Here is a 27818-nt window from a genome sequence, read left to right as displayed (position 1 = left end):
TGAGTAAAACTAAAGTTGTTGAAGCTAATTTTAGATTTTTCTGCAGCTTTAGACATCAGAGAGAACAAATTATTGCTTTAATTTAACAAGATCATTTAAGAAATGCTATACAATATTTGGGGGGGGGAAGACATTTGCCGCATGTCTTCCCCCCTCTCCTTCCCCGTTTCCTGTCAGCCTACAGTCATATAAGGGACACTAGAGCCCACAAAAAGACCCCGTGGAGGGGTAAAAAAAAAAAAAAGTTTCCATTCCATTCAAACATATTCTACTGCTTTGGATTAAATTCATTTAATCCCTTTAAATCAAAACTCTCTTCAGTGTTTACCAACTTCTCATAAAAGTGTGACAGAACCGCGGTTAAACACTTCAGTTCGATTAAAGTGAAACTGAAACAATAAATGCTAAAGGTTGCATATCGAACTGCACACCAGCATTATGGAGCAAATATTCAGCAGTTGCTACTGATAATGCTGTTTATTATGTCTCTAAGGTGTTTTCTCCACCACCTGTTCTGACTGCCGGTGCTGCACTGATCAACCCATGATGATGTAAAGTTCTGCCTCCTGGTGCTTCTTAAACACGCAGCAGTTCGTAAAAAGACTTCGGTAAACTTCACTGGTCTCCCTGTGAACCAAACTGAAGACAAATCAGACGATTCCTTCAGAATCCAAACTTTATAATTTGGCCAGTGTCAGTATTTAAGGGGAGGTATTAGGTAAAAATTTACTTTTTTGAGGGTTATGTTATGTCTGGTTTGTTGATTCGAGTCCTTTGAGAAGTTATGAAGGAACTAAAATACCAAATGTTCATAAACAAATTCAACTTGAAGCCTTGTTTTTATAGAAAGCAAATTCTTGCCTATTGTCAGCATGTAAAAACAGTCTTTTATTGCTCAGAAGTGTTGCGTGTCCATGGAAACTTTCACAAAGACCTGAAAACCCTTTTATACTTCAAGCGGCTCTTAAATATCTTAAGCGATGTGATTCTGCTGCGGTGAAGGACCCTCCATTCTTTGTTTTGCATTTCAAGCATTTTGTGGCAGGTCAAGGACGCTACAGCTCGAATATCTGTGGCTCCGTCATCACAGAATCAACCATTTGTTTACAGTCATTCAGGGTCTTCACTTTAAAACATTCTTCCTGTTTTGCTGCTTATAAAATTGGCAATTTTCTGAAGAGTTTTTTGTTTGAGTGAAAAACAAGATAATCAGACAAAGTACTAAAAAAAGGCAATTGTCATCAGAAATCAGCAGACTTTGAAGTGGATGTTTCATGGTAAAATACCTCTATGGTAGTCTTTGTCAAACTGTGGTCCCCTGGTGGTCCGTGGGCGCCCACTAGTGGCCCGCTAGGAACTACATGTAAACAACCATTTATTTGCCGTGATGTTAGCTACTGTTAACTTAGCAAAGCATTGTGTTTAAAAATAATAACAGACAAATGGCTTAAGACTAAAAACAAAGCCTGAAGATACTGGTGGAAAGTTGCATAACTTTTGTTTTTGAACATGATTAAGATACGCAGCATGCCACATGCATGCAGAGCTAGGTCTGCTGTGAGCAGTACTGCACCCCACGCTGACTAACTGCATCTTAACACCTAAAATAAAACTATGTCAGGCCAAAAGAACATGTTTTGTTTTTGTCAACGCAACTCATGTTTTAATTTTATTATGCTTCTAAAGCATTATTAGTTCACAAAACACTTGTAGTGAATAACTTTTTTTGATCTCCATGTGTTTTCTATTGTGGAATGAAATAATTATTCACGTCGTTATTACTTTTACTAACCAGTTTATTCATCCAATTATTACATTTTATCATATGTGTCTTACTTATTAAAGTTGAAGTTGTTCTCCTGTTCAGAGCTGCACCTGCCTCTTCCTGTTACAGGAAATCTTGTTTGACAGGAAGCCCCAATCATAAGGCTGCAGTTTGCTGCTAAACCAATCTGAGGTGTCAAAGCATTTCTCCCCAGAGACTGATTTTGAGACAGGCACCTGGCTGCTGACAAAGAAATAGTATTCACACCCCTGTGGCTTAAGCTATTGAACTTATTTGTGCCGACTACTCTGTACAAGGGTGATTTGTGGTTAGTACAATGTCATGATGTCCCGCCTAAAATGTTTGTTTGACCGAAACTTCACCTACTGCCTCTTTCTTCTGAGAGGGTGTTGATTTTTTAGCTTCCAGGAATTGTCTTGCTCCACCTATGGAACGATGTGAATAAAGTCTGACATTCTGTGTGATGTAATCAAAGTTCCTCTGACAGTGCTACTGATCAGTGCTCTCTCCGCTTGAAGGCGCAATAAAGCTGTTTTTTGTTCTCTAACTTTGACTCTTGGTTTTCCAGAAATTCCCAGATTCCACACTATCATTTGAAAGCTCAGAATCCATACCTTCAGAATCTGTAAGTTACTCAAAATGCCCTGAGTTATGCATGATTTTATTGTGGCCTGACACATTTACAAAACAGCACCACCCTTCGCATTAGGAGGAACAATGAGTTAAGACACTAATGTTTTCATTTCAGGTTGTACATATTGAGAGGGCAATTTCATGTTAGGTCGCCCGTGAGTGGATGTCAGTTAACCTATTGACCTCTTCGGATGTTTAGTTTTAAAAGAGTTAACATTATGTACCGCTGCTGAAGCTGTTTTGAACATTAGAACAAATTGTATTCAACATTCCAAAAACAGAACTTCCTCCATGTCTACTTTCACACCGTGTTTGCTGAACCTAAATCACAACTTTATATATAATTTCTTGTTATAAATATAAATGCTTTTAACATCTCCAAGTCAGTTTTGACCCTTTTACTTCCCCATCTGTTAAACCTCGGATAAGAAACTTAATAATATATTCAGACTTAGAGTGTAGCTGCAGAAGGTTTCACGCCCAGAAATTACAATGCAACAAGCAGAGGAATGTAAGAGGTTCCTCAAGGCTCCATTCTTGGGACAATTTTCTTTAATATGTACAAATCCACCAGTCATAAATTACAGAGTTTGAAGCTTTCTTTGTTTCTTCCTCCTTTTGATTTTTTGCACCATTTTTTGTAAAGTCTCCTATCAAAACTTCACATCATTTCTTGTCAGTAGTACAAATGTATTAATACCAGTAGTGAAAGAGGAGGCAGCATTTTGTTTTATGCTTCTTAGTTTTGCGACAAACTCCCTGAAAACCTGAGAAATGCAAAAACTGAAAAGCTAAAAATCTATTGGGCAGAATGAAAACATTACCGTTAACCACAACTTTCCACAGATGTTGAATATATTTCAAATATCTCTTAATAATTTGTTTTAAATTGATCCTTTATAGTTTCTTTAAATAGAATGCTTAAATGTTACCTTTTTATATGTATTTTTCTTTTTTTCTTTTGCTTTTTAAAGTACTTTACAAATCGCACCCTACAAATAAAATTGCATTGACTTGTCACAAGTTTTGTTTCTAAGATGATGATGCTGTCAGGAAGTCATAATTATCACCCTGGACCGATAGCTATAATTAAACAAGAGTGCCTTTGTGCATGTTTATTATATTTAAACTCCACCCATTTTCAAGATGCTTAAATTTGCCTTTCCAATTATTTACTAGCTCCGATTTCAGATTACTGTTATTATCACGTTTAATATAACATGCACAGTAAAAATGCTAATTATTTAAAGAGCCAAAGAGCTAAAATGAATATTTGTAATTTTATCGAATAAAAATGGTCTCCATTTCCAGGCAGTACATCAGTCAGTGGGGTTTTGAATTACTGGAAGTTGTAGTGTAACTACGGTGCTTCCTTTTGTCCTCTGAGTATTTAAAGCTGTGAATATGAACCTAACAGTTTGTCTCTCTTGGGGTTTAAAAAGGGAACTGAAACACAGTTCACTGTTCAGACCCAAAAGGCGAACCAAGAACTGCTCATCATAGACGGCAAGTATGAGAAATTAATATTTAACAAACGATACATTCTTTTGTTTACGCATCAATATGGGATATATGTGTGTATGTATATATAGATATATATATTGATATATATCTACAGTATATATACTGTATATGCAAAATAATGTCAGATCATGAACTACACATGCTTGTTTTTTAAGCAAAGAAGGAAAACAAGTTTCTAACTTGTAGGAGAAGTTGCTCTCTACCAAAAACTCTTGACAGAGAAATGTAAAGAGGGGGTGAGCCTGTCTGTGTGTGACCAGTTGTATATGGGAATCCTTTTCTAAAACATTGCATTTCTAGTTTTGTGATTGCTTTCCATCTATTAGTGTCCTTTTTTTCAAAATTTTCCTCACTGTTGGTTTTGTACCAATTTTCTCTCTGTAGTTGATTTATCCATTTAAGTAAATAATAAATTTGTAGGTTATAGAGTGACGAAATATGTTGTGATCCACCATATTAGACAACCATGACTAAATTTGTCCCCTTCCTCAATATGAATGTTTTATGTGTTTATTTTTTTCAGAGACATCAGATTAATTAAACTCAAAAAGAATCCCTCAAATAGATTTTCCTAATACTTTTTAAACCATGTAAAAACCCTGACTAACTATTGTTGGTGTGTGTATCTATTTCTTTTGCAGAATACCACTTATGAAAAGCAATAACAGGCTCACAATCACCATAAAAGCATGACTGCTGCAGGAAGTTTCCATTCACATCCGATTCTGCACCTTCTTTTTCTTCTGCTTTATATTAACCCTTTGTTGGCTTTTTTGCTGAAAAGTTGCACTATTCTCTATCAGAAGATTCCCTGTGATGATGTTTTTTTGGACTGTGCATCCAGGGAACTTGTGGTTATTCCTAATGACATTCCCAAAGATTCTGCCGTCGTAAAACTCAACAGCAACCAGCTGAAGAAGATTAACATAGATGATTTTTGCAATTTGTCAAAGCTGAAAATTCTGGATCTGGGAGACAATCAAATTTCTGATGTGGACGATGGTTCTTTTAAGGATTTAGTTACTCTAAAAACACTTAAATTAACCCAGAATACCCTCACCACCCTGACTAATAACATATTTCAGGGTCTGTCCAACCTTACTGTGCTCGACCTGAGTAACAACAACATTCACTTCATTCAGCCCTTCGCTTTCAAAGACTTAACAAACCTACAAAATCTGGATTTAGGTCGCAATAAGATCCAACAAGTTAGTGACATTCAACAGATCTTCCAGCTACCGCAAATACAGATGGTTAACCTTACACACAATCTGTTCTCCTCCTTCGAGACCAAACACTTGCTTCACAATTTTACCTCAAATCTAGAAGAGCTAATTATTTCCTCACCTAACATGAAAACTTTCAGCATCTCAACACCAATATTTCCAAATCTCACAAAATTAGATCTTGCTGTGTCTAGAAATTGTACCTTCCTGAACTGGGACATACCTGACAAAACTTTACTCAGGAACATAACACATTTATACACCAGTCAACCTTGTCTTTCCTTCAAAAGTTTTCAAAAAGTCCTGCGAAGTCTTGACTCACTGAATCACCTGAGACTAAATAACATGGACAGATTCATTAAGAAGGAGCTTCTATCTACAGTTTGCATAATACCAACGTTGAGGAAACTGGATTTATTTTACAACTATCTGAATAATTTGACGTTAAAGCTTGCACTTTGCTCCCAGCTCACAGAGCTTGACCTCGGAGAAACACACATAAAAGAACTATCAAAAGGTTCAATAAAGTCGATGACGATTCTACAAACGCTGAGTGTGAGAGCCAATCAGCTGTCAGAAGTGCCGTATGACATAAGGAACCTTCCCACGCTTAGAATCCTAAATATCGAACTTAATCAAATCACCAAACTGAGCTGTAACAATTTTGTAAATACCACCCACCTTACAGAGCTTTACCTGCAGAATAACTACATTACCAAGCTGAAAAGGTGCGTGTTTGGAAACCTGATAAACCTGAAGATTTTAAATCTGAGCAAAAATAACCTGCGAAAACTTGAAAATGTATTTAAATTAACCCTTCATAGGCTTGAGGTCTTGAATATAAGTGACAACAAAGTGACGGACTTAGAAACGGGTGTTTTTCAAGGTTTACAATCTATAAAACATTTAAATGTGGCATCAAGGTCTATTGAAAGAGTGAAACTTGCAACATTTAAAGGAATAAACAATGTCCAAGCCCTTACTGTGTCACTTACACACAGGTATGAACCAGATTTCAGAGGATTAAAGCGCTTAGAAAATTTAACAATCTACCTAGAGAGGGTCCCCTTGTTAAGAACTGATGAGTTAATGAATTACGGCACTTTTTCAAAGACTGTGCTAAAGTCTTTGAAAAGCATCGCTGTCATCTGCACACACAATCACCAAGATTTTCCTCTGAATGTACCCATTTCATTGCTCCAGTCTATGAAACATCTGGAGGATTTTACAGCTGAAAATGTCTATGTAAATGCTCCATTTGCAGACATTTTTCAGTTCAACCCACAACTCAAGAGTGTGACATTTCTAAAGACTGATTTGTCCAATTTGGATCCAAATCTCTTTCAAAAAATCCCAAACCTGCAGGCTCTTGATCTCTCTAACTGTAAGATCAAGGCTTTGGATTTTATGGTGCAGGCAAATCTTTCTGCTCTCAGATATCTGAAACTGGCTGAGAATGAAATCAGTGTTATTAACGAAACAGTCTTCCACTCTCTCCCCTTCCTAACGTACCTGGACCTGAGCAAGAACCCGTTCACCTGCGACTGTTCAAACGCAGGTTTTATCCTATGGGCAAAGTATCAAAAGCAAACACAAGTGGCAAACACCCATCAGTATATCTGCTTCTTTCCTGCGGACAAACGAGGAAGCTTGCTGTTTGACTACGACACCCTGTCCTGTTGGGACGATTCCAGCTTCTTCTGCTTCGTTTCCAGCTCTTGTCTGGTTGTTCTAACTCTAATTACATCTTTTGTCTATAACTTCCTGAGGTGGCAACTAGGCTACACCTTCCACCTCTTCCGAGCCTTTCTCTACGACAGCAGGAAAAGGAAAGAGGGAGAAGATTATCAGTTTGACGCCTTTGTGTCCTATAATGTCCATGATGAGGGCTGGGTTTACAGAGAGATGCTTCCGATGTTGGAGGAGAAACAGGGCTGGAAACTCTGTCTGCACCACAGAGACTTCCAACCAGGTAAACGCTGGATGGTCTTATGACAAGAATGCTCAATAGTATGAGAAACTGGTTGGATGGAAGACTCCAGTTCCATTTACTGATATTTATTAACACCGTAGAACTAAAGTGCACAAAATAAACACAGGCTGGTACATTAGTAAAGAAAATCACAACAGGGTATTAGGGCTATTGAAGGTAGAGAAAAAAAAAGACTAGTAAATTTCCACAAAAAAAATAAAAAAATCTGAAATTTTTTAATTAATTTCAGAAATTTTCTAAAAAAAAATTTTTTTAAACTCTGAAATTTCTGAATTTCAAAAGCCAAAAATGTGCTAGAAGAACATAGAAATTTCATGATTAATCTCAGAAGTTTCCTAGAAAATTTTGGGAAATTTCTGAATTTCTAAGGTTGAAAATGTGGTAGAAGAATCTAGAAGTGTTGAGATTAATCTAAAAAATTTTCTTTAAAAAAAAACTTTAAAATTTCTGAATTTCAAAAGTTGAAAATTTGCTAGAAAAATCTAGAAATTTTTAGATTAATCTCAGAAGTTGTCTAGAAAATCTTGGGAAATTTCTGAATTTTTAAAGTTGAAAATGAGCTAAAAGAATCTAGAGATGTTGAGATTAATCTCCAAAATTTTCTAGAAAAATGTAAATTGCAAAATTTCAAAAGTCAAACATTTTTGACTTTTGAAACTCAAAGATTTCCAAGGTGTTTTCTGGCAAGAATTTATTCCTTTTTCTACTATCTACAATGGCCATAATTCACCAAAGTATTATGGCGTATTATTATCTTAGTATATTTTATACTAAGATAAAATATCTTAGTATATAGAATTCTAGAATTATATAGTACTGAAGATAACAAAATCTTCAATACCCATGTTGTTTAGACAAAAGTGTCTTGAGAGTAGCATGCAAATAGCTTTACTATAAAGCAAGGAATACCAGCATAAAAACAACTGGATTAGTAGCAAGTGTTTGTATTCTTCCTCTGCGGAGCAAAACAAAAACTATTCCTGGTTTTATCATGTCAAAATAAAAGCACACATATCAAAATAAGATAACAGAACAGAGACAATTACAACTGGTCTCAAGGCAACTCTAATGGGAGTTCAGTCTATAAACATGGAAAATTCTTCAGTGAATAAAACACTTTGGGATTAATTATGTGTTGGAGTTCATGTTCACCCTTTTCAAGTTTGTAGAATAAGATACTGATAAAACACACCTATCGTATTCACAGGTAAGCCCATCATAGAGAACATCACTGATGCCATCTATGGAAGCAGGAAAACCATCTGTGTGATCAGCCGCAGCTACCTGCAGAGCGAGTGGTGCTCCAGAGAGATCCAGATGGCCAGGTGGGGCTGAACTTTTTTATTATGTTGATTTTTTTTTTTTTTAATGGAAAACCTTTTATTGATCCTTCATCAATGATGCTGAAATAGTCACTATGCTCTTTCATCTGACTAGTTTCTTGGATCAAACTCATTCTCAACCAAATATGATGGTTTGATGCTGTTAACATTTTTTTAAAGTTTTTATTTGCTTTTGACTACTCTTAGCTTAGTTTTTTAAATTATTATTATTTTGCAGCTTTCGTCTGTTTGACGAGAAGAAGGATGTGCTGATTCTGCTGTTTTTGGAGGAGATCTCCGCTCATCATCTTTCTCCATATTACCGTATGAGGAAGATGCTGAAGAAGCGCACCTACCTGAGCTGGTCTGCACAGCATCCAGGAGTTTTCTGGCAGAACGTCCAGAGAGCTCTGCAGGCAGGAGACGCTCCTGAAAACTCAGACATGCTGACGGGACCAACAGGACGCTGAGAAAAGTCACAGAATTGTAAAAACATTACCTTTGTAGATGCAAAACTTGTTTTACAATACTCATCCATTGATGCACAAAATTACAACATGGGCTACATTCAAATAGCAGGGAAAAGTGACCCAAATCTGCTTTGTTTTCCCACATGTGACCTACAGTATATCTGAATGTTTCACTGCAGTCTTAACACGAATCCTTACCAAGTAACTTTGGTCTAATTAGTGAAAATATCTTAGTACACTTGAAATTAAATTAACTTACAACTAACTTTTCAGCAAGGTACAGCAGCTTGTTTTAAGTCAAGAGTGCAGAAAAAGTACAAGTTCTATTGGCAGCTCATTTTACTTGTAACAAGACATTTTTGCCATGTTATAAGTGAAATAATCTGCTGGAACTAGTACTTTTTCAACAATATTAAGAATTTATCGACTTAAAACCAGCTCATATATCTTGCTGAAAAGTTATTTATAAGTTAGTTTTGTCTTATTTTATTTGTAATAATTTATTTGCACCAGAAACTAGACCAAAAATACTTGGTAGGATTTTGTGTTTTTTTTAGTGCACAGCAGGTTTTGATGCTCAATTCTGATTTATTACTTAATTTTTTTTTTTTCCTGTGTGATCATTCATACTACAAATTAAACCCGACCGCAGTGAGACTTCTGTACAACCTGCAGATGCGGAACAGGAATATAGACTTCACTGTTTATGGATCAATTTTAAAGTTTATTCAGCAGTATCCTCACAAGATGAAAGAAGATGGTACAAAGAAAGCATAAATAATAGAAATGGCTTTTTGTGGAGCATTGACTGGAACCTCTGTAGAGAAGTCTGTTTAGCTGCGTAGTCAAAGCACAGAGTGGAGGGATTGTGAGATGATGCATTTCCCCAATAAGACTTCTCTCATGAGTTCATAACTTTTAGTCACTGTTTTTGTCCAGTTTTATCGCATCTGGCTTTTTCTGTTACAGAATTATGACGATGTCTCACGTTAATGACATAAAAGTCGACTAAAATGACCGTTCAGACTGCAGACACTTTGAAAACCATCGTATGCAAATTAGTTATACATGTGGAAGTGGCACAGATCTGATTTTTTGGGTGAAAAGATCTGAATCGGGCTGTTCAGACTGCTGTGAAGAAGTTGGATGTAAGTTGCGTATGTAGCCTTTCTGGCTCATTGGCTCCCATTGATGAATAAACGGCGCCATCCATTATGGCTTTTATAAACACTGCTATGTGATGTCAAAGTTCTTCTTCTGCACACGCAGTTATCATTTATAACTGAAAATTGGGAAAAACAAAAATTAAATCAATTACCACCTAATTGTGAAATTATTTTATCTAGTTTCTTTTCAGTTATTTAAAAGCTTAAACCAACTATAAAAAATGTAAAAATTGAAAGTGAATTTCCATGTTTTGATGTTAAAGAGAGAGTGCTACAAAGAGAATGTGCGGCCTTTTTCTGCATCTGAAATCAGCCTTTCCCTGCTCACTCGAGTGTTGTCTGTGGAGTGACTGTGGAAACTTTCACACAGAGCTGAAGATCTTTTTTTTATTCTCAAGCAGCAGCACTTATATATTTCAAGTGGCGCAGTCCTGATGAATTCAAGGATCCTCTATTCTTCCAGTTTTGCATTTCTAGCAACTTTTCAAGTTGTTTACAAGTGAGTGACATAAGGACTCTTCACAGAGATCTCAACATATTCTGGCTCCCTCATCTAAAAATTGAATTTTTTCTTATAGGTTTAAAAAGCTAACACATTGGTGTACAACCAAAAACATAAAGCTTTAATGTTGGCATTTGAAGGACTATTGGTTCTCTAGAGGATTGCTGGAAGTCAGTTAAGCTAGCGAGACATTTTTTAACACAACCTGCCTACTTCTCATTTCATGCTTTCCTTTAAGATGACAACAAGCACTATTTAAAGACCATTGACAAAAGCCCATATCATGAGCCTAAACCGGACATGCACTGGTCTCAAAAAACATAGTTTGTCCAAAGGGGTTGACTTCATGAGCTGATATCTATGACTCGACTACTGCTTTGGAATTCATTGAAGGTGCGCCTTATAATGTGGTGCGCCTAATAGTGCGGAAAATACGGTACTTAAATGTTAACTGAAATTTTAAAGAACATTAAAAACATAAAACACAAATATCACATAAACAAAGCAGTATAAAGTATATACGAATAATACATTCACAACAAAATGTAAATAATTGTGAACTAAAAGTAACTTTAAAAAATGTTTTAACTCATTGTCCATTTTCAGCAGCTCACAGTACCAAGAATAAAAATGAGGTCAGAAAAAGTGTTGATTAATCTTAATGTTGAGTCACAATAAATAATCTTGAGAAAAATAAATAAATGCTCTCACAAAACATGCATGTTTATGTTTTGTAAATGCAAAGCATAAATAATTTATATTTGCATAAATGGTGCTTCATTTATGCAAAACAGGTTGCTGAATGGAAAGGTCTAGTACTGAAGGTCTTCAAGATTATAACTATGTTATGAATATAATGAAAACAGTGATATCTGTTATTATTACTCTCTCGTTAAATAGCTATTTTCTGTTCTCCAAATATGCATAAATGGAAAAACACCAGTTATTTCCCTTAAGAATGATGCACTGGTTCTCACCGTTTTAGGAACAGGGGCCTTATTGTTCCTCTTGTTTGCTTCCTGCCACAGCTGGGTGACACAGCTGAGTGGAGCAGAGAAAGCAGAACCAAACATGAAGTTTATATCTGTCAAATGTCACGTTTTACTCTTTTTACTCATTGTTTCAATTTAAACATTTTGCACTTGACAGATTTAAAAGTGCTTTACCAGTTGCCATTTTATTAGCTTAATTTTAAGGCAAACAATTAAGCTCAAGTAATTATTAATTACACATTATAATAAAGTAAGTAACACCACTTTTAAATCATTGTTGGTGGTACAAGTGAGTCTTAGCATCACAGTTTTATACATGTTTGGAAACAGTAAAAACAGCAACAGCAAAATGGACTGGTTTCTTTTTACTGGTTTGGAAGAGAAAATTAAAAACAAATAATCTGAATCTGCTGCTAAAAAGTAAATTGAAAATACTGAAAATGAAATATTGGCCTACAGACCCAAGAAAAATATTAAATTATCAGGCTACAGTTACTTCATTTATTGTGAGAAGATAAAATAAACTAAAATAGTAAACAATATGTAGTAACGTTTTAAATATGTTTTTTGTTCATTCTTTTTTTACTTCACTCTTTTGGTTCTTTAGGTATTGATTTAGTCACTTATTTTACATTCATCGATTCTTTACTTTTTATCAGTCGCTTTGAAGTAGAGGCTTTAACTTATCATAAAATTTTATTACTAATTTTTTTGTTATGGTCTATGATTTTAGTTAAGTTGACTGTACCTTGCCTTTTTTTCTTTTCTTTTTTTAAAAGATTTAGTTTCGCTTCACTGGTGTTCCTGAAATGCTCATGCTTTATGCTCCATTAGCCTCATTCCTTTTCTTTTTATAAAACCACTCTCTTTTTCATGTATTTCTCTAGTGCTCGCTGAGTTCTGTAACTGAGAACCGGAACCAGGTCTTTATTTTGGTGGTTAGATAAATTCCATTATCATGTTGCACCATCCAGTTCTTCTTTAGATTTTTTTTTATCCGACATGTTCCTCAATAACCTTTTGATAAACATCGTGGATTCTATGATGGTGAGCTAGCTAGGTCCTGCAGCAGCAAAGATGATCCACAAAATAAAAACTAATACTGTCGTCTCCATGTTTCAAAGTTTGCATGAGGTTTTTGTTCCCCCAGAATAAATTTGATCCATGCCAAACAGGTCCAGGAGAAATGATGAAACGGGAAGCAGCATGTTCTAGGTTGATGCCGCCTTGCTTCATTGTGTCTTTAATTTCAAATTTGTATTCAAAAATATATTTCAATTCACATTTCTGTTATACATAAATAAAATATTATGTTTATATGTTTAAAATAAATTTCTATTCTCCTTATAATTACCTTTTAAAACACAATCTATTTCTATATGCCTGTTCTTTATCTTTAAACATATTACCTGAAAATAGTGCTTTCATTTGGATGAATCTGTAGCTTTCCACACAATGGACTTTACCAAGCTCCGCCCACAACCGACCTACAAAATCCCAAGTGGCCACAAGTCTCACAAACAAAGCCTCCCAAGTTGTTTCTATGTAAACATGGCGTCTTCCACTTCGACTGATTCTCTGCCGTGTATTTCTGACTGAATTAGTGCATCATTTCTACCGGATTTTCACACTATATCAGCTACTACAATGGACAGAAGAACTAAGAAGTTCATGTCATCTTTTTAGGATGAGATCAAGGTGTTTGAGTCACGCGATGCCTCCAACATTGTGCACCTCACAGCAAAATGCTTTCGCTTGATGAGGAAAACGGCAGATCCACACACCCTCTACATCAATATAGCTGGATTCCCTTCCCACTGAAACATATTTTAACCAAATATTCACCAGATCCAGAGATACCTGCAGTTTTTGCACAAGTTTCAAAAGTCTTTTTTGTTTTTGAAAGAAATTGATTTGGAAAATTTTTCTTTTGCGTTATTTTTTGTTACTTATATGAATTATTGTCATTTACGTCTTTAAATACAAAAAAATTCCACTTAACTTTATATTTTTGCTCCTTATCTAGAGTATGTAATTTTAAAATAGTAAATGATTGACAATTTGATCAGATACTCAGTTCTTGAGTAGACTTTTTACCAAATATTTTACTTTTACTCGTGAATTTCTTTGGATGGCAACTTTTTACTTTTACTTGAGTAAAAAATATGTTGAAGTAGTGCCGCTCTTACTTGGGTACAATTTTGGAGTACTCTGCCAATCCCTGGTCTTTCTCACTCCTAGCACACTTCCCCACCATGAAAAAGAGATGGAGTGCCAACGTTAAAAAAAAAAAGTTAATGTAATTGAATTAAGTGTGTCAAACTTACTTTATTTACATTTCTTTAACATACCAACTTAATAAATTGACTTGGATTTATTATTTAATTTAATGTGTGAATAATTAAATCCATGCAATTAAAAACACAGAAATTGTGTTTTAATGATTAAAAGCTTCCAACATATCTTTTGTCCAATTTTTGTGCTTGATTATATTACTTCCTCACAGCAGTACCACAGGTTTACCTCCTCTGGCCACACTTTTTACTCTATTTTTATTCTGTTATATTGCCACACCCCTCTTTCACTTCAGTAAACTTTTTTTGTGAAAGGACAACAGTGCATCTGAAAGAAGGAACTAAATTGACACACAATAAGGAAAAGGTCAAAATCCAGATGGGGATTGTTTTGTGCATGTTACCACTAAAGGAAATTAACAACCTCACCTCAACTTATCCTGAAGACATTTTAAATATCTGTAGTTTGACATCTAATAATGTACAGCATGATAAATCCTTCCAAATATTAGAATTTTAAAAGAAATCTGCATTATTCGTAAAATCATCTATATTTAAATCTATATTTAATTCTTAATGACAAATCATTTAAATTAAATATAACAACATGGCTTGATGCTATTTGGACACATTCAGTGTTTAAAGCATTTTAATGAAGTCAAAATGTATCACATGCCTGTGTTTTCTTTTTTAATTTAAGGAAGTCTCAAGTGAGATATTGAACAGCCCTTTCAGTCCTCATTTCTCTATTTTAGGTCTAGAGATTGAACATGAACATCTGAGGACAATCAGTGAGTATCAATTACATTTATTAATCTCTGACTAACTGATAAATATGAAAAAAGTTTAACTTTAAATGTTTTCATGAAAATAAAACATTTATCTTTTAATGAAATTCAAGTTTGCCGTTTAGATATGTGCAGGATCATTGTATCATTGTGTACTCTGAACAATGAAAGATATTTACTGTTAGTAGGAAAACTCTTCGACAATGAGATCATCAGATATTTATTTTGGACATATGTGTCACAAAATGTTTAAACATGCCTATTAAAGTCATAAAATTGCCCATAAAATTTGATAAACATTTTTTTAACCTCCAGGCTTTGCTAACTTCTGTAAATGATTATACTATACAAGCTTCACGATGTTAAAAAACAGGAAAACATATTCACATTTCTAAATTTAAAGTTAAATAAAATTTCTCTAGGTTAATTCCAGTCTTTCACATCAGCCCTGTTTAATCCGCTTCTATTAAAGTTTAGTTCTTTGCCTATAAAGTCCAGTTCTTAGGCAAATTTATCATGATAAATTTCATTTTGACAAATGGTTCTCATGATAAAATCCAATTAATGATGTCTTTTGAAAAAAATCATATCGTTTGTATTGTCAGGATTATTATTTTTGTTTTGTTTTTTTACCATTTTGTTGGCATTAATAAATAAATACATTATAAAAATGTGATAAAATGGCTTTTAAAAAAGGAAAAAAAGAGAAAGTCTAGTTTATTAGATTGCGCAATCAAACTTTGATGCGGACAAAAAACAAACAAACTCTGGCCCGCCTAAAAATCTAAATCTCAAAGGCATATGGACACAAGTGGGTCTGAGACCGCTCCAAAAGCAGGAAAAACACTGTAGCGCAGGGCATTATGGGTAAATACAACCAAGTCAAACATAGAGGGAGAAATGACTGTTGGTCTTTTACCAAAGATAAAATATAAATCCTACAACCTCTAAAATCTGACGCTATTCTGTTGTTGTTTAAATTTTGTAAAAGAGGAAGTTGCGTTCAGTGTCTTCTACACAGGTTTACATGTTGTTTCCTTCAGTGTCTTGTGGAGCAGCGCCACCACAGGCAAGGAGGGGAGCAGATTTTTCAATTACTTTGGTTCGCTTTACTTAGTGCACTGTGAAAGAGAACCAATGTATTGCTTATTGTGCTTCACAGATGATCTCCATAACAAACTCATCAACTGAACAAGCATGGCTTTGCTTTCAAATTTCATCCTGAGACTTTTCTGTCTCTTTCTTCATATTAATCCATGTCTGACTTATTCACTGAAAAAATGTTCAATACTTTATGAGGACAACCCGTCCGCTGGTGTTTCTGTGGACTGTGCAAACAGGGACCTTGTTTCCATCCCTGATGACATTCCCAAAGAGGCTGTTTCTATTGAGCTCAGGGGCAACAACATTCAGACAATTAAAGATGATTTCTGTGGCATGTCTAGGCTGAGATACTTGGGGCTGAGAAAAAGTGGCATCACTTCTGTGGATGATGGATGTTTCAATGATTTGGTTTCATTGGAAACACTTATGATGAGAAACAACCACCTCTTCGCCCTGACTGCAAACATGTTCCAGGGTCTGTCTAATCTCACCACGCTTGATTTAAGCCATAGTGGTATTTGTTTCATTCATGGCGCCGCCTTTAGGTTCCTGATAAGCTTAAAAGTTTTGAACTTGGATTATAATACGTTAAAAAACACAGCCGACATTCAGCCCATCTTTCAGCTACCACAGATACAGACGCTCAGCCTTAGATGTAACAAACTGTCGTCCTTTGAGAGCAAAAACTTCCTGCTGAACAAATCCTCAAGTTTACAGCAGCTGTTTATTTCTGGTGGCTCCCTGAGAAAGTTCAGCATCACAACACCTATCTTCCCTTACCTTCAGGTGGTAGAACTTTCAACATGTTTACCAGTAACCAAACTAAAATGGGACATAGACAAAACGTTACTAGAGAACATAACGCAGTTTTATGTTGATGAGAATGCACTTTCCTTTAAAGGAGTGCAAAACGTCATGCAGAATCTCATCTCACTGAGACATTTGAAAGTAAATATGTTGGTCAGTTGGATAAAGAGAGGACTGTTATCTGCTGTCTGCAAAATTCAATCACTGAGGAGGCTGGATTTCTTCTACAACAATATGAACAACAAGACTTTGAAACTTGCACCTTGCTCTCAGCTCGCAGAGCTTTACCTCCAGGAAACTAATTTAAATGAACTGACGAATGGCTCAATACAATCAATGAAGATGCTGCAGGTCCTAAATATGAGTGACAACAAGCTCACTAGAGTTTCAAACGACATTAGGAGCCTCGCCTTCCTTAAGATCTTGCACTTGGATAACAATTTTATCTCAAAGTTGGACTGTGAGGATTTTGAGAACACAACCCGTCTCGTGGAGCTTAATCTGAACACAAACCAGATTCCAAGTCTGGAGAGATGCGTTTTAGAGCATCTTACTGATCTAAAGCATTTAGATCTGGGTTACAATAAGCTGAGAGCATTTGGAGACACATTTAAAGTCGCTCTGCATAAGCTTGAGTTCTTGGACATGAGTGAAAACGATATAGATATATTATCTTCAAATACTTTGGGGGGTTTACAGTCCCTAAAACATTTAAAGATGGCAAGTGATGATATAATGTTGATGGAAAATGAAACATTTCCTGAATTGAGGAACCTGGTGGACCTAAATGTCTCATTTCCAAATGGGTACAAACCTGAACTTCAAGGATTGCAGCGCTTGGAAAATCTTATCGTTTACTTTGGAAAAGGCTTTACTTTTAAAAATCTTTATCAAAACAAACATGGTGGCTTAAGCGATTTAAAATTGTTAAAATCTCTCACAGTGATCGGCTGCACAGACCTCACCTTTCATCTTAAGAACCTAAAGGAAATGCTTCAAGCTATGGGACATCTGGAAGCTTTCGAAGCTGTGGATGTGTTTGAGGAAGCTCCAGATGTAGATACATTTCAGTTCAACCCCCATCTCAGCAGCCTGACATTAACAAACACTAACATGTCCGATCTGAAACCTGAACTGTTTCGACCAATCCCAAACCTGCAGAGACTCGATCTTACCAACTCGATGCTGAGATCTATGGACTTTTTGCTGCAGGCCAACCTTTCTGCACTCAAATATCTGAAACTGACAGGCAATAAAATTATTATGATCAATGAGGCTGTTTGGGAAGCTCTCCCGTCTCTAACCTACTTAGACCTGAGCTACAACCTGTTCACCTGTGAATGCTCAAATGCAGGTTTCATCCAGTGGGTGAAGACCAACAAGCAGACACAGATAGTAGATGCTCATCGATATGAATGTTCCTTTCCTGTCAGCAAAGAAGGAACCTTGCTACTAGATTTCCACACACAGCCCTGCTTTAACGACGCCAGCTTTCTCTGCTTCATTTCCACCACTTGTTTAGTAGTTCTAGTTCTCTTTACATCCTTGATTTACCACTTCCTACGGCAGCATCTAGTCTATGCATTCTACCTCTTCCTGGCCTTTCTCTACGACAGCAAAAGGAAGAAGAAGAACGATGGTCATCAGTTTGACGCCTTTGTGTCCTATAACGTCTGTGATGAGGGCTGGGTTTACAGAGAGATGCTTCCAGTGTTGGAGGGACAGCAAGGATGGAGACTCTGTCTGCACCACAGAGACTTCCAACCAGGTAAAATCAGCTCTTCTTCAGTTTGTGTTACAAACCTCCGAGATGTAATGCAGAAGATTTAAACCTGGAGTATGTATGATACTGTAACATAAGATAAATAATCTGAAAAAAATCTGTGCTAACTACTCAAATACAAAGCTTGGTCAGAACAACCAATCAGAGCCAGGAGGAGGGTCTCAGTGCTGTCAATCACCCATGTATATGCACTGCTAACATAAAATAAGTTCAGACAAGAAAATAATTTATTGATCCTCAAAAGGGGGAAATTTGTTTGCCCCAGCATAGCACACAACAATAAAAAAATTAAAATAATAATAAAAATATATAGATAGTATTGTATGATGTATGCACAAGCTAATATGCTGTCAGAAAATGTAGTATGTGTTCATTCTATGTAAAGATAACTCTTTTTAAAGCCCATTGTACTCCACTATACGAAAACAAAAAACATTTGTTATCTGTCTCATGTTATACTCTCACCACACAATGACAGTTTTAACAAATAAGTAAATTTTCATTTAAAAAATGCTTTAATTTAAAATAAAACTGACATGTTTCTTACAGTTGGGTAGCTTGAAAACATTTAAATTAATATTTAAATCACTACTTAAACAAACAGCCCTTTTTAGGCGCGTGTCTCTTCAAAGGAAGGCTGGTTTACTGCAGTTTCGTGTCCGCAGGTAAACCCATCATAGAGAACATCACTGACGCCATTTACGGCAGCAGGAAAACCATCTGTGTGATCAGCCGCAGCTACCTGCAGAGCGAGTGGTGCTCAAACGAGTTTCAAATGGCCAGGTGAGGATAAGTGTCTAGATATTATTCAGACAGGTAGAGAAAAAAAATAAGCATTGCATTTTGGGTCATATTTCTGGAACGGTTGCCATGTTATAACTTCTGAGCAAAGTTTTTGTTTACAAAAAGAACGAGGTGAACTTTAAAATATCTGTAGCATGTATTTTGTTTGCAGGTCTTACATTATAAGAAAGCATAAAAGCTGAATCAAGTTCTCCGTTGAGTGAATAACTTAATTGTCTTCGGGGTTTTTTTTTGTCTGATTTCTTGCAGCTTTCGCCTGTTTGATGAGAAGAAGGATGTTCTGATTCTGCTCTTTCTGGAGGAGATTCCTGCTCATCACCTGTCTCCATTTTACCGCATGAGGAAGCTGGTGAAGAAACGCACCTACCTGAGCTGGCCTCAGGCTGCACAACATCCGGGAGTTTTCTGGCAGAACGTCCAGAGAGCTCTGCAGGCAGGGGGCGCTGTCGCTGAACCGGTACCGGCAGGACACTGAAAGAAGCAGCAAAATGGAAGCTTATTGTGAAAGTTTGCAGCATAAAATCAAGAAAAGAGGAAAGTCACTTTGCTTGGGGAGGCTTTGTATGAAAAAGCCACAAGTTAAAATTAATATTCAAGTAAAAAAAACTTTCTGATTTAATCTAAACTCCAACTGGGAAATGGCAAGTTTTACTTAAATCTACTTTGTCTTTCTGATAAAGAATCTTCAGACTATCATTAATTTAACACAGAATACTTAGTTTAATGTCACTGCACACTCGTAAAATATTAAATTTGTAGTTATTCAAAACTATTTTCACCCGGATCTATCAGTTAATTATAAGAATCCTTTTTCTTTATCACAATACCTTTAAGAGCTTTGTCAGTATGTTAATGTTTTACTTACATTAAGTTTCAGAAATGATGTGTTTTTCAATAAAGGTAATTTTGATTGTGTACGGTAGAAATAAAGGTAGACAGATTATTGTCTGCTACTAGATAAACAGCCTTTAGTACATTTTAATAAATGATTTGGGTCACGGATATTTATGAAGTAATTCACATAAACCACAGACAATAAAGTACGCTTCTGTAAAAAGTCATTTTTATTAAACAAAATTCATTTTGAAAGGAATGCTGTTAAATTTAAATAAAATTATAATGCATAAAAAATATTAATTTGTCTTTTCTTACTTGTTCCTGAAGGTTCAACAGCGCCCTCTAGTGTCTGGTTTATTTACTGCAATGTAAATATGTGAACAGTTCACTCGACATTTTCAGGGAAATTAAATAGAGAATGTGAATTATTTCTACTGTCCGCCTGTTACTTTCATTTTAAAGGCCACAATCAGATATTTTTAATTGTTTTATAGCTTTTTATATATTATCTGATGTGGGATTTCAAAATAGGGAGGTTTGTCCCCAAAACGTTGTAAGACAACAAATCACCCATTTTCAAAGCTCCAGATGTCTCCTTTTGTGTAAAGTTTATTTTGGACTAAGATGGGTAAATATGTGCATTTCATCTTTATTACTTTTTATACAAACCCGATAGGTAGGAAGTTTGAATTTTTACCTCATTCATGTGAAGAGGAACAAATACAATAAACAGAAAACCGCAGGGAAAACAATGAAGTTCACAGGATTTGCATTTTAATGTTTTAAATTCAAAACACTTTTCTGACAGTCCTGACAGATGTCTAAGAGAAATCCTGATCGCTGAGAAAAGAAGAGAAAATTAACTCTGTTACACAACAATATGTGTGAAACAAAATGTGACCCTTCTGTTTTATTTACAGTGTAAGGAGATAAACATTTTCCAAACTTTAGAAATTTAAAGTCATGGAAGAAGCCCAGACTGTCACACTTGTCACAACTAATAAAAGGTTTATTTATTTAGCTAATTTGTGGTTAAACTTTGCAATATTTACACTCATGGAGAAGCGGTATGAAGTACTGCCACCTGCAGGTAGGAGCTAGCATCAGTCAAACCAGACATTTTCCAAATTTTTCATAGAAAATGCAGTGAACTGACAGTAATCCATCAGTGCGAAAGAAAAATGTAAATATCTGTGGATTTATGTAAATTTTCATGTTTGTGGAATCACAAAAACTGGAGGATTTGGCAGTAAGAAGATAAAAACTTCTCTAATATTAAGGCACAGAACTGTTGGGGCCACATAAGATGCTGCGTTGGGCCAGATTTGGCCCCAGGCCTCGAGTTTGACATCCAGGACGGGTACTGAACAGAACCTGGGTTCACTCTTTAAACAGATGTGTTAATATCAACACAAATTGTGTCAAAAACCACATTAATGTGCATACATAACAACACATTTTCTTTACTAATAATTCAAGAGTTATTGTGTTAAAAATTATTTAACACAATAACTGTTTCTTACACAGTCATTGTTAAATAATTTTAATACATCAGTTGTGTTAAACTGTTAGCACTCTAAATGTGTGGAATTTAACACAAACTGTGGTAATTTAGCTGAAAATATTTAACCAAATATAACATTTATTGTGTTATTCTGATGTCATAAGGTTGATGCAAAGCATCTTTTACAAGTTTTTTAACAGATACTGAATTATTTTTTTCTTTGTGTTAAAATATTGGTGAAACTCCATCTGAAGCTCTAACATGTTGCTTCTCCTTCTAATATGAAGAAATAAATGACAGGCAAACGCCGGCAGGACAGAAAAAACAATGAATAATACTCTTTAATCTTCAAAGTGGTTCCTGATTTTACCAGTCAGATGAACGCATTGATCACAGCTCTTCCCTCGCTGACGTTCCAGATACACTGCAGTGCTTTGTTTGGGTTATTTGGTGGGTATTAAATAAAGGAAAGCACTTTTAACCAAATGTGATGGTCATTGTCAATTTCAGGTGTTACGACCCGGCTCGTGAGCCGCAACAAAAAGCCAGAGAGGCACGGCCCTCAATAAAAGAATACAGTCTTTATTGTACAATCCAAGCAAATAAACAGGACCAGCATCGACAAGCGGGTGCCCCTCCCCCCCGTGTGGTCGGTGTCATTGCTCCACGGATAAGCCCTCTGTAGAATCAAGCTGGGTGGAGAAGCCGGCTCAGCTCCAAGCCAGATTCAGCTCCTGTCCTCTCTTCTCCACGCGCTGAAGCAGGCTGCTTATATCCCGAGGACGCGCTGGGCCTGGCAAATCCTGGTCCCGCCCCTTCTGCTCCGCCTCAGGACAAAACACAATAACTGACGGACGTCACACCCCCACCCACAAAACATGGGTTCCCACAAGGGAATCCCAAGTAAAAAAAAAATAATAATAATAATAATAATAATAAATAAATAAATAAATAAATAAAAATCATCCAGATCTAAGATGCATTGTCGTTTACAATACAGGGGCACGAGAAAGCGCATCAGCAACTACATTATCTCGTCCTTTTATGTACCGTATATCCAAAGAAAAAGACTGCAAAAAGAGCAACCAACGAACCAAACGTTGATTAGGACATTTTAACGTCGTCAAAAATGTAAGCGGATTATGATCCGTATATACAACAATAGGAGCACCACCCCCCAAGTAAACATCAAAGTGCTGCAAAGCCAGGATTAAAGCAAGTGTCTCCTTTTCGATCACAGAGTAATTTAATTGATGTTTGTTAAATTTTTTTGAAAAATAACTGACTGGCTTGCAATTTCCCTGGTCATCTATTTGTGTCAAAACTGCACCTGCACCCACATAACTGGCATCCACATGGAGCTGAAAAGGAACACTCAAGCGTGGGGCAGCCAAAACCGGAGCACAACAGAGAAGCTGCTTTACCTGCTCAAACGCATGCTGACAAGAAGGAGACCAGTCAAACTTGGCATCCTTAGAAAGCAAGTTGGTTAACGGGGCTACTACCGAAGAAAAGTTTTTACAGAAACAACGATAATAACTGACCAGACCAAGAAAACGCATGAGATCCTTTTTTGTAACAGGAACAGGAAAGTTCTGTACTGCTTGCACCTTGGCTGCGACTGGGCGCACTTGACCCTGCCCAACTACATGGCCGAGGTATGTCACGGTTGCTTTCGCAAACTCACACTTAGCAAGATTAATTGTAAGTCCTGCCACCGACAAGCGAGTAAACAAGTCGTGAATGCGCTCCATGTGTTGTTCCCAAGTATCAGAATAAATCACTACGTCATCTAAATACACCGCGCAACCTGGCATATCTCCCACCACATAATTCATTAATCGTTGAAAAGTAGCGGGTGCATTCCGAAGTCCAAACGGCATAACTGTGTATGAATACAACCCAGAAGGAGTAACAAACGCAGCTAACTCCTGCGCACGTTTTGTCAGAGGAACTTGCCAGTACCCTTTAAGCAAGTCAAACCTGCTAACGAATTTAGCCGAACCAACTTGATCCACACAATCATCCATTCTAGGAAGTGGAAATGAATCGGGCTTTGTGACAGCATTTAATTTTCTATAGTCTGAACAAAAACGGAAGGTATTATCCGGTTTAGGAACCAAAATGCAGGGAGATGCCCAACTAGACGAAGATGGCTCAGCTATCCCATTATCCAACATATATTTCACTTCTGCATCAAGACATTTTCGTTTCTCCATGTTTACCCGATAAAAATGTTGTTTTATGGGACTCGCCTGACCCACATCAATATCATGTTCCAACCAAGTTGTACGCCCAGGAGTATCAGAAAACAAACCCGGGAAGCTATAAATCAGCTCACTCAACTGTTTTGAATGATGTTCAGAAAGATGTGATAATAACACATCCAATTTCTGCAGCGACTCCGAGTTGGAAAGACGCCCGTGCGTCATGGCGCTGTCCAAGGTACCAGTCTCCTCGTTAGAACAAGTGGCCATACAAACCTCATTAACCGCACAAACTGGGTGTATGTCCTCGGGAGATTTTCTTACCTGATCTCGCGCATAGTATGGTTTTAGCAAATTCACGTGGCACAACTGCGTGGTTTTTCTGCGCTCAGGCGTTGCAATGAGGTAGTTCTGATCAGAGAGCCGCTTTAACACTGTATACGGGCCGGAAAACTTCGCTTGAAAAGGAGATGAAATAATGGGACACAGTGCCAAAACCTGATCCCCGGGCAAAAACGAGCGTTCCACTGCTCGACGATCAAACAAAGATTTCATTTTATGTTGGCTAACAGACAATTTTTCTTTAGCCAAATTCCGCGCTGCATACAGTCTATGCCTAAAGCCGTTCACATAGTCAATGAGATTTTGGGGTGGTTCTGGTTCTTTCCACTCCGCTGCCACAGCTGCTAAGGGACCCTTAACGGTGTGTCCAAACACCAACTCATTTGGGCTAAAGCCTATGCTCTCCTGAGTAACCTCCCGAGCAGCCAACATCAACCATGGCAACCCATCCTCCCAATCCTTCCCCAGTTCTATACAATAAGCACGGAGCAATGACTTTAAAGTTTGATGAAAACGCTCCAACGCTCCTTGACTTTCTGCATGGTAAGCCGTAGATCTGTTGTGTTTAACACGTAGCTGTTTTAGTACCTGGCCAAAAAGACGTGAAGAGAAATTTGTACCTTGATCCGACTGAATAGTCTGTGGAATGCCAAATACAGAGATGAACTGAGAAAGAGCACGCACCACAGATTTTGCTGTTATCGTGCGTAACGGGTAAGCCGCCGGATATCGAGTACTTTGGCACATAACAGTTAACAAATAGCAAGCCCCAGATCGCGACCTTGGCAAGGGACCCACACAATCAATGATTAGGTGCTCAAACGGTTCTGTTGCAACAGGGATGGGTAATAAAGGAGTGGGTTTCAAAGGTTGGTTAGGCTTTGCAGTTAGCTGACAGACATGACATGTCCTAACATAGGAGGAAATATCCCTCTTCAAACGAGGCCAAAAAAAATGTCTAAGGACTCGGTCATATGTTTTTTTTACACCAGCATGTCCAGAATCATCATGTGCTACTTTCAACAGTGCCTCACGATATTTAGAGGGAACTACCACTTGAAACACCGCATGTTCCACAGAACCAAAATATGGCACCCATCTTCTCATTAGTACAGAGTTTCGAAGAAAATACGCACCTTCGTGGTCTGACACAGCCCCCTCCGGACGAACCTGTTGAAATAATTCTTTTAATGAGGAATCTGCACGTTGGTCAGTTATCAAATCAGTACTAGTGACAGGAAATGGAAAATCAGCAAGAGGCAAAAAGGACTTGTAGTCTTTATTTTCCTCTTGTGCGTCCTTGTCACCGTTCACTTGAGAGCGCGACATAGCTCGAGTCACAGCACAAGCAGTGAAAACGTTCGACAATTCACGCTCATTCTCCTCTTGTCGATCCAAGTTTTGAGACTCCGGCTCACTGCCGACTGCGGGTGTGGGTGATTCATCTGTCCACATACTGGAACCCGCTAGATCATTACCCAAAATGACCGAGACCCCGTCAATAGGTAACGCAGGTCGCACCGCCAACAAAGCCTCTCCACAAAAAAGCTGGCACTCCAAAAACACCCTGTGGAGAGGAACCAACAAAATATTCAAACCCATATCCCTCACCGGAATACAGTTGTCCGTCTCTGTGTGCTCAGGGAGAGGCAATACATCCGCCTGAATAAAAGAATTAAACGCACCAGTGTCTCTAAGTACTTTCACAGGTATTTTCTTTTCACCTTTTTCCAATGATACATAACCATCTCTTATAAATGGTAAATATGATTCCACAGACTCCACGAGCGGCGATTCCTTTCGTTTCTCTACACCTGTAAACACAGGTGCCGCTAAACCCGCCCCCTCTGGTCTAGACTGAAATGTTGGAGTTCTAGACTTAAATAGATGGCAATCCGCCTTCCAATGACCACGCTTATGGCAGTAGTTACAACGATCATTACTGTCAAAAGAACCAGGAGGTTTAACTTCCACCTTACGCAAACCAGCAGGACGGCGAGAACTATCGCTTCGCCCAATGTCCCCCCTGAAACCACTTGCTGCCGGAAACTGGGATTTATGGGTCAAAACGTAATCATCCGCGAGCGCCGCGGCTGCAGCTGCCGTCTGAGCTTTCTGTTCACAAATATAAGTAGCAACCACCTCAGGAACTGAGTTTTTAAGTTGTTCCAAAACAACAAGTTCACCTAGCTGCTCAAAGGTTTTAACTTCTGCTGCCGCGCACCACCGCATAAAATGCATTTTAATATCTCTGGCAAATTCCAGGTAACTCTGCTCAGAGTTTTTTCTGCAACTCCGAAACCTCTGCCTATATGCCTCAGGCACCAACTCATAAGTTTTTAAAACAGCAGCTTTCACCTTAGCATAGTCATGGCAATCAGAGTCAGACAACGCAGAAAAAACTTCTTGAGCACGCCCCACAAGCACACACTGCAACAACAGCACACGTGCAGAATCAGACCAGCTGCGCGCCTCAGCCACACGCTCAAAAATGACGAAAAAAGAATCTGGATCAAGTTCATTAAATTTAGGCAATAAACGTAAATTCCCAATGACATCAAACTCCATATCAACTGCCTCAGAAGCGACGGAAGAAGAACGAGAGACTCCAGACGCAACACTCTGTTTAGCCAAATCTAACCGTGTCCGTTCGATCTCCAACCTAGTGTGCTCTGCTTCCAGTTGTACTTTCATTTTGAACTTATCGTGTTCAAACTGTAACAACAGCAATTCCCTATGCTGCTCAAATGTTAAACCAGGAGGTAAAACAGTGGGTTTAGCTGTAATCTGACCAACTGAGCTGTGCAAAATGTCCTTCTCAACTAAATTTGCGACCAAAATGGACTTCACATTCTCTTTAGACCGTCGGCCATCAATTTCCACACCGTAATGTTTTCCAATCTCGAATAATTGCTCTTTTGAGCAACCTTCCAAAAACTCCTCTGAGGGAGAATCAAAAAATTCAGAGAGAGAAGTCATGATCATTTATAACAAAACGCAAACAGTAACCAGGGAAAAGTGCCAAGTCGTGTACCCAAAAGGCAGACTGAGAAACCCCACTATTCTTACCTATATACAAAAACTTACCTAACAGCTGATCCCTAGTCTTCACGCTTTTCGGCGGCGGGTTGTTACGCACCTTAAACCAGCGGGCCAGAAAGGAAATCTATACAGATTCCCTGCCTAGAATCCCACGGACGTGCTCCCGAGATAACTGTAAACAGTTAACACTAACCACCTAGAAGCGACACTACCAAGACAACGATCAGATGAAGCCCAAAGGAGCCACACCTCTACCGCCTATCAGGGGACCAAAGCTGCAAACAGGTGTACACGATGAACACTCACCCACTGATTACAGAGGAAGAAAAAAATAAAAATAAACGAAACGCCACACCCGGAGAAAACAAACAAACAAAACAAACCACGCCATCCAACAACCACAAAAAAAAAAATAAATAAATAAAAATCCAGAAACCAAATCTTAACCAAAAACAACAAATTATCCAAACGCAACCAGGTTCAACTAACGACGAGCCCCCATTTTGTTACGACCCGGCTCGTGAGCCGCAACAAAAAGCCAGAGAGGCACGGCCCTCAATAAAAGAATACAGTCTTTATTGTACAATCCAAGCAAATAAACAGGACCAGCATCGACAAGCGGGTGCCCCTCCCCCCCGTGTGGTCGGTGTCATTGCTCCACGGATAAGCCCTCTGTAGAATCAAGCTGGGTG

The 27818-nt window shown here is 37.5% G+C and overlaps 3 protein-coding genes across 3 annotated transcripts; 2 read left to right on the top strand and 1 right to left on the bottom strand.

Moving 5' to 3' along the window:
• The first annotated feature begins 3841 nt into the window (after window positions 1-3841).
• LOC102234792 (toll-like receptor 13) lies at window positions 3842-9419 on the top strand. The gene is made up of 4 exons (XM_014471183.2): window positions 3842-3929; window positions 4585-7141; window positions 8370-8487; window positions 8723-9419. The coding sequence occupies exons 2-4, from the start codon at window positions 4633-4635 to the stop codon at window positions 8952-8954; spliced, it is 2859 nt and encodes a 952-aa protein (XP_014326669.1). The 5' UTR covers window positions 3842-3929; window positions 4585-4632; the 3' UTR covers window positions 8955-9419.
• Window positions 9420-14667: 5248 nt separating this feature from the next.
• LOC106699579 (toll-like receptor 13) lies at window positions 14668-20293 on the top strand. The gene is made up of 4 exons (XM_014471184.2): window positions 14668-14699; window positions 15859-18375; window positions 19056-19173; window positions 19444-20293. The coding sequence occupies exons 2-4, from the start codon at window positions 15894-15896 to the stop codon at window positions 19667-19669; spliced, it is 2826 nt and encodes a 941-aa protein (XP_014326670.1). The 5' UTR covers window positions 14668-14699; window positions 15859-15893; the 3' UTR covers window positions 19670-20293.
• A 1760-nt stretch (window positions 20294-22053) lies between these two features.
• LOC111610643 lies at window positions 22054-27516 on the bottom strand. The gene is made up of 2 exons (XM_023345393.1): window positions 25221-27516; window positions 22054-22362 (listed from the first exon to the last, which is right to left on the bottom strand). The coding sequence occupies exons 1-2, from the start codon at window positions 27067-27069 to the stop codon at window positions 22223-22225; spliced, it is 1989 nt and encodes a 662-aa protein (XP_023201161.1). The 5' UTR covers window positions 27070-27516; the 3' UTR covers window positions 22054-22222.
• Window positions 27517-27818: the final 302 nt, after the last annotated feature.

Source organism: Xiphophorus maculatus, chromosome 13 (assembly GCF_002775205.1).
Source record: "Xiphophorus maculatus strain JP 163 A chromosome 13, X_maculatus-5.0-male, whole genome shotgun sequence".
Lineage (NCBI taxonomy): Eukaryota > Metazoa > Chordata > Actinopteri > Cyprinodontiformes > Poeciliidae > Xiphophorus > Xiphophorus maculatus.
Note: the sequence above shows the minus strand (reverse complement) of the source record. Positions and strands in the feature narration are given on the sequence as shown.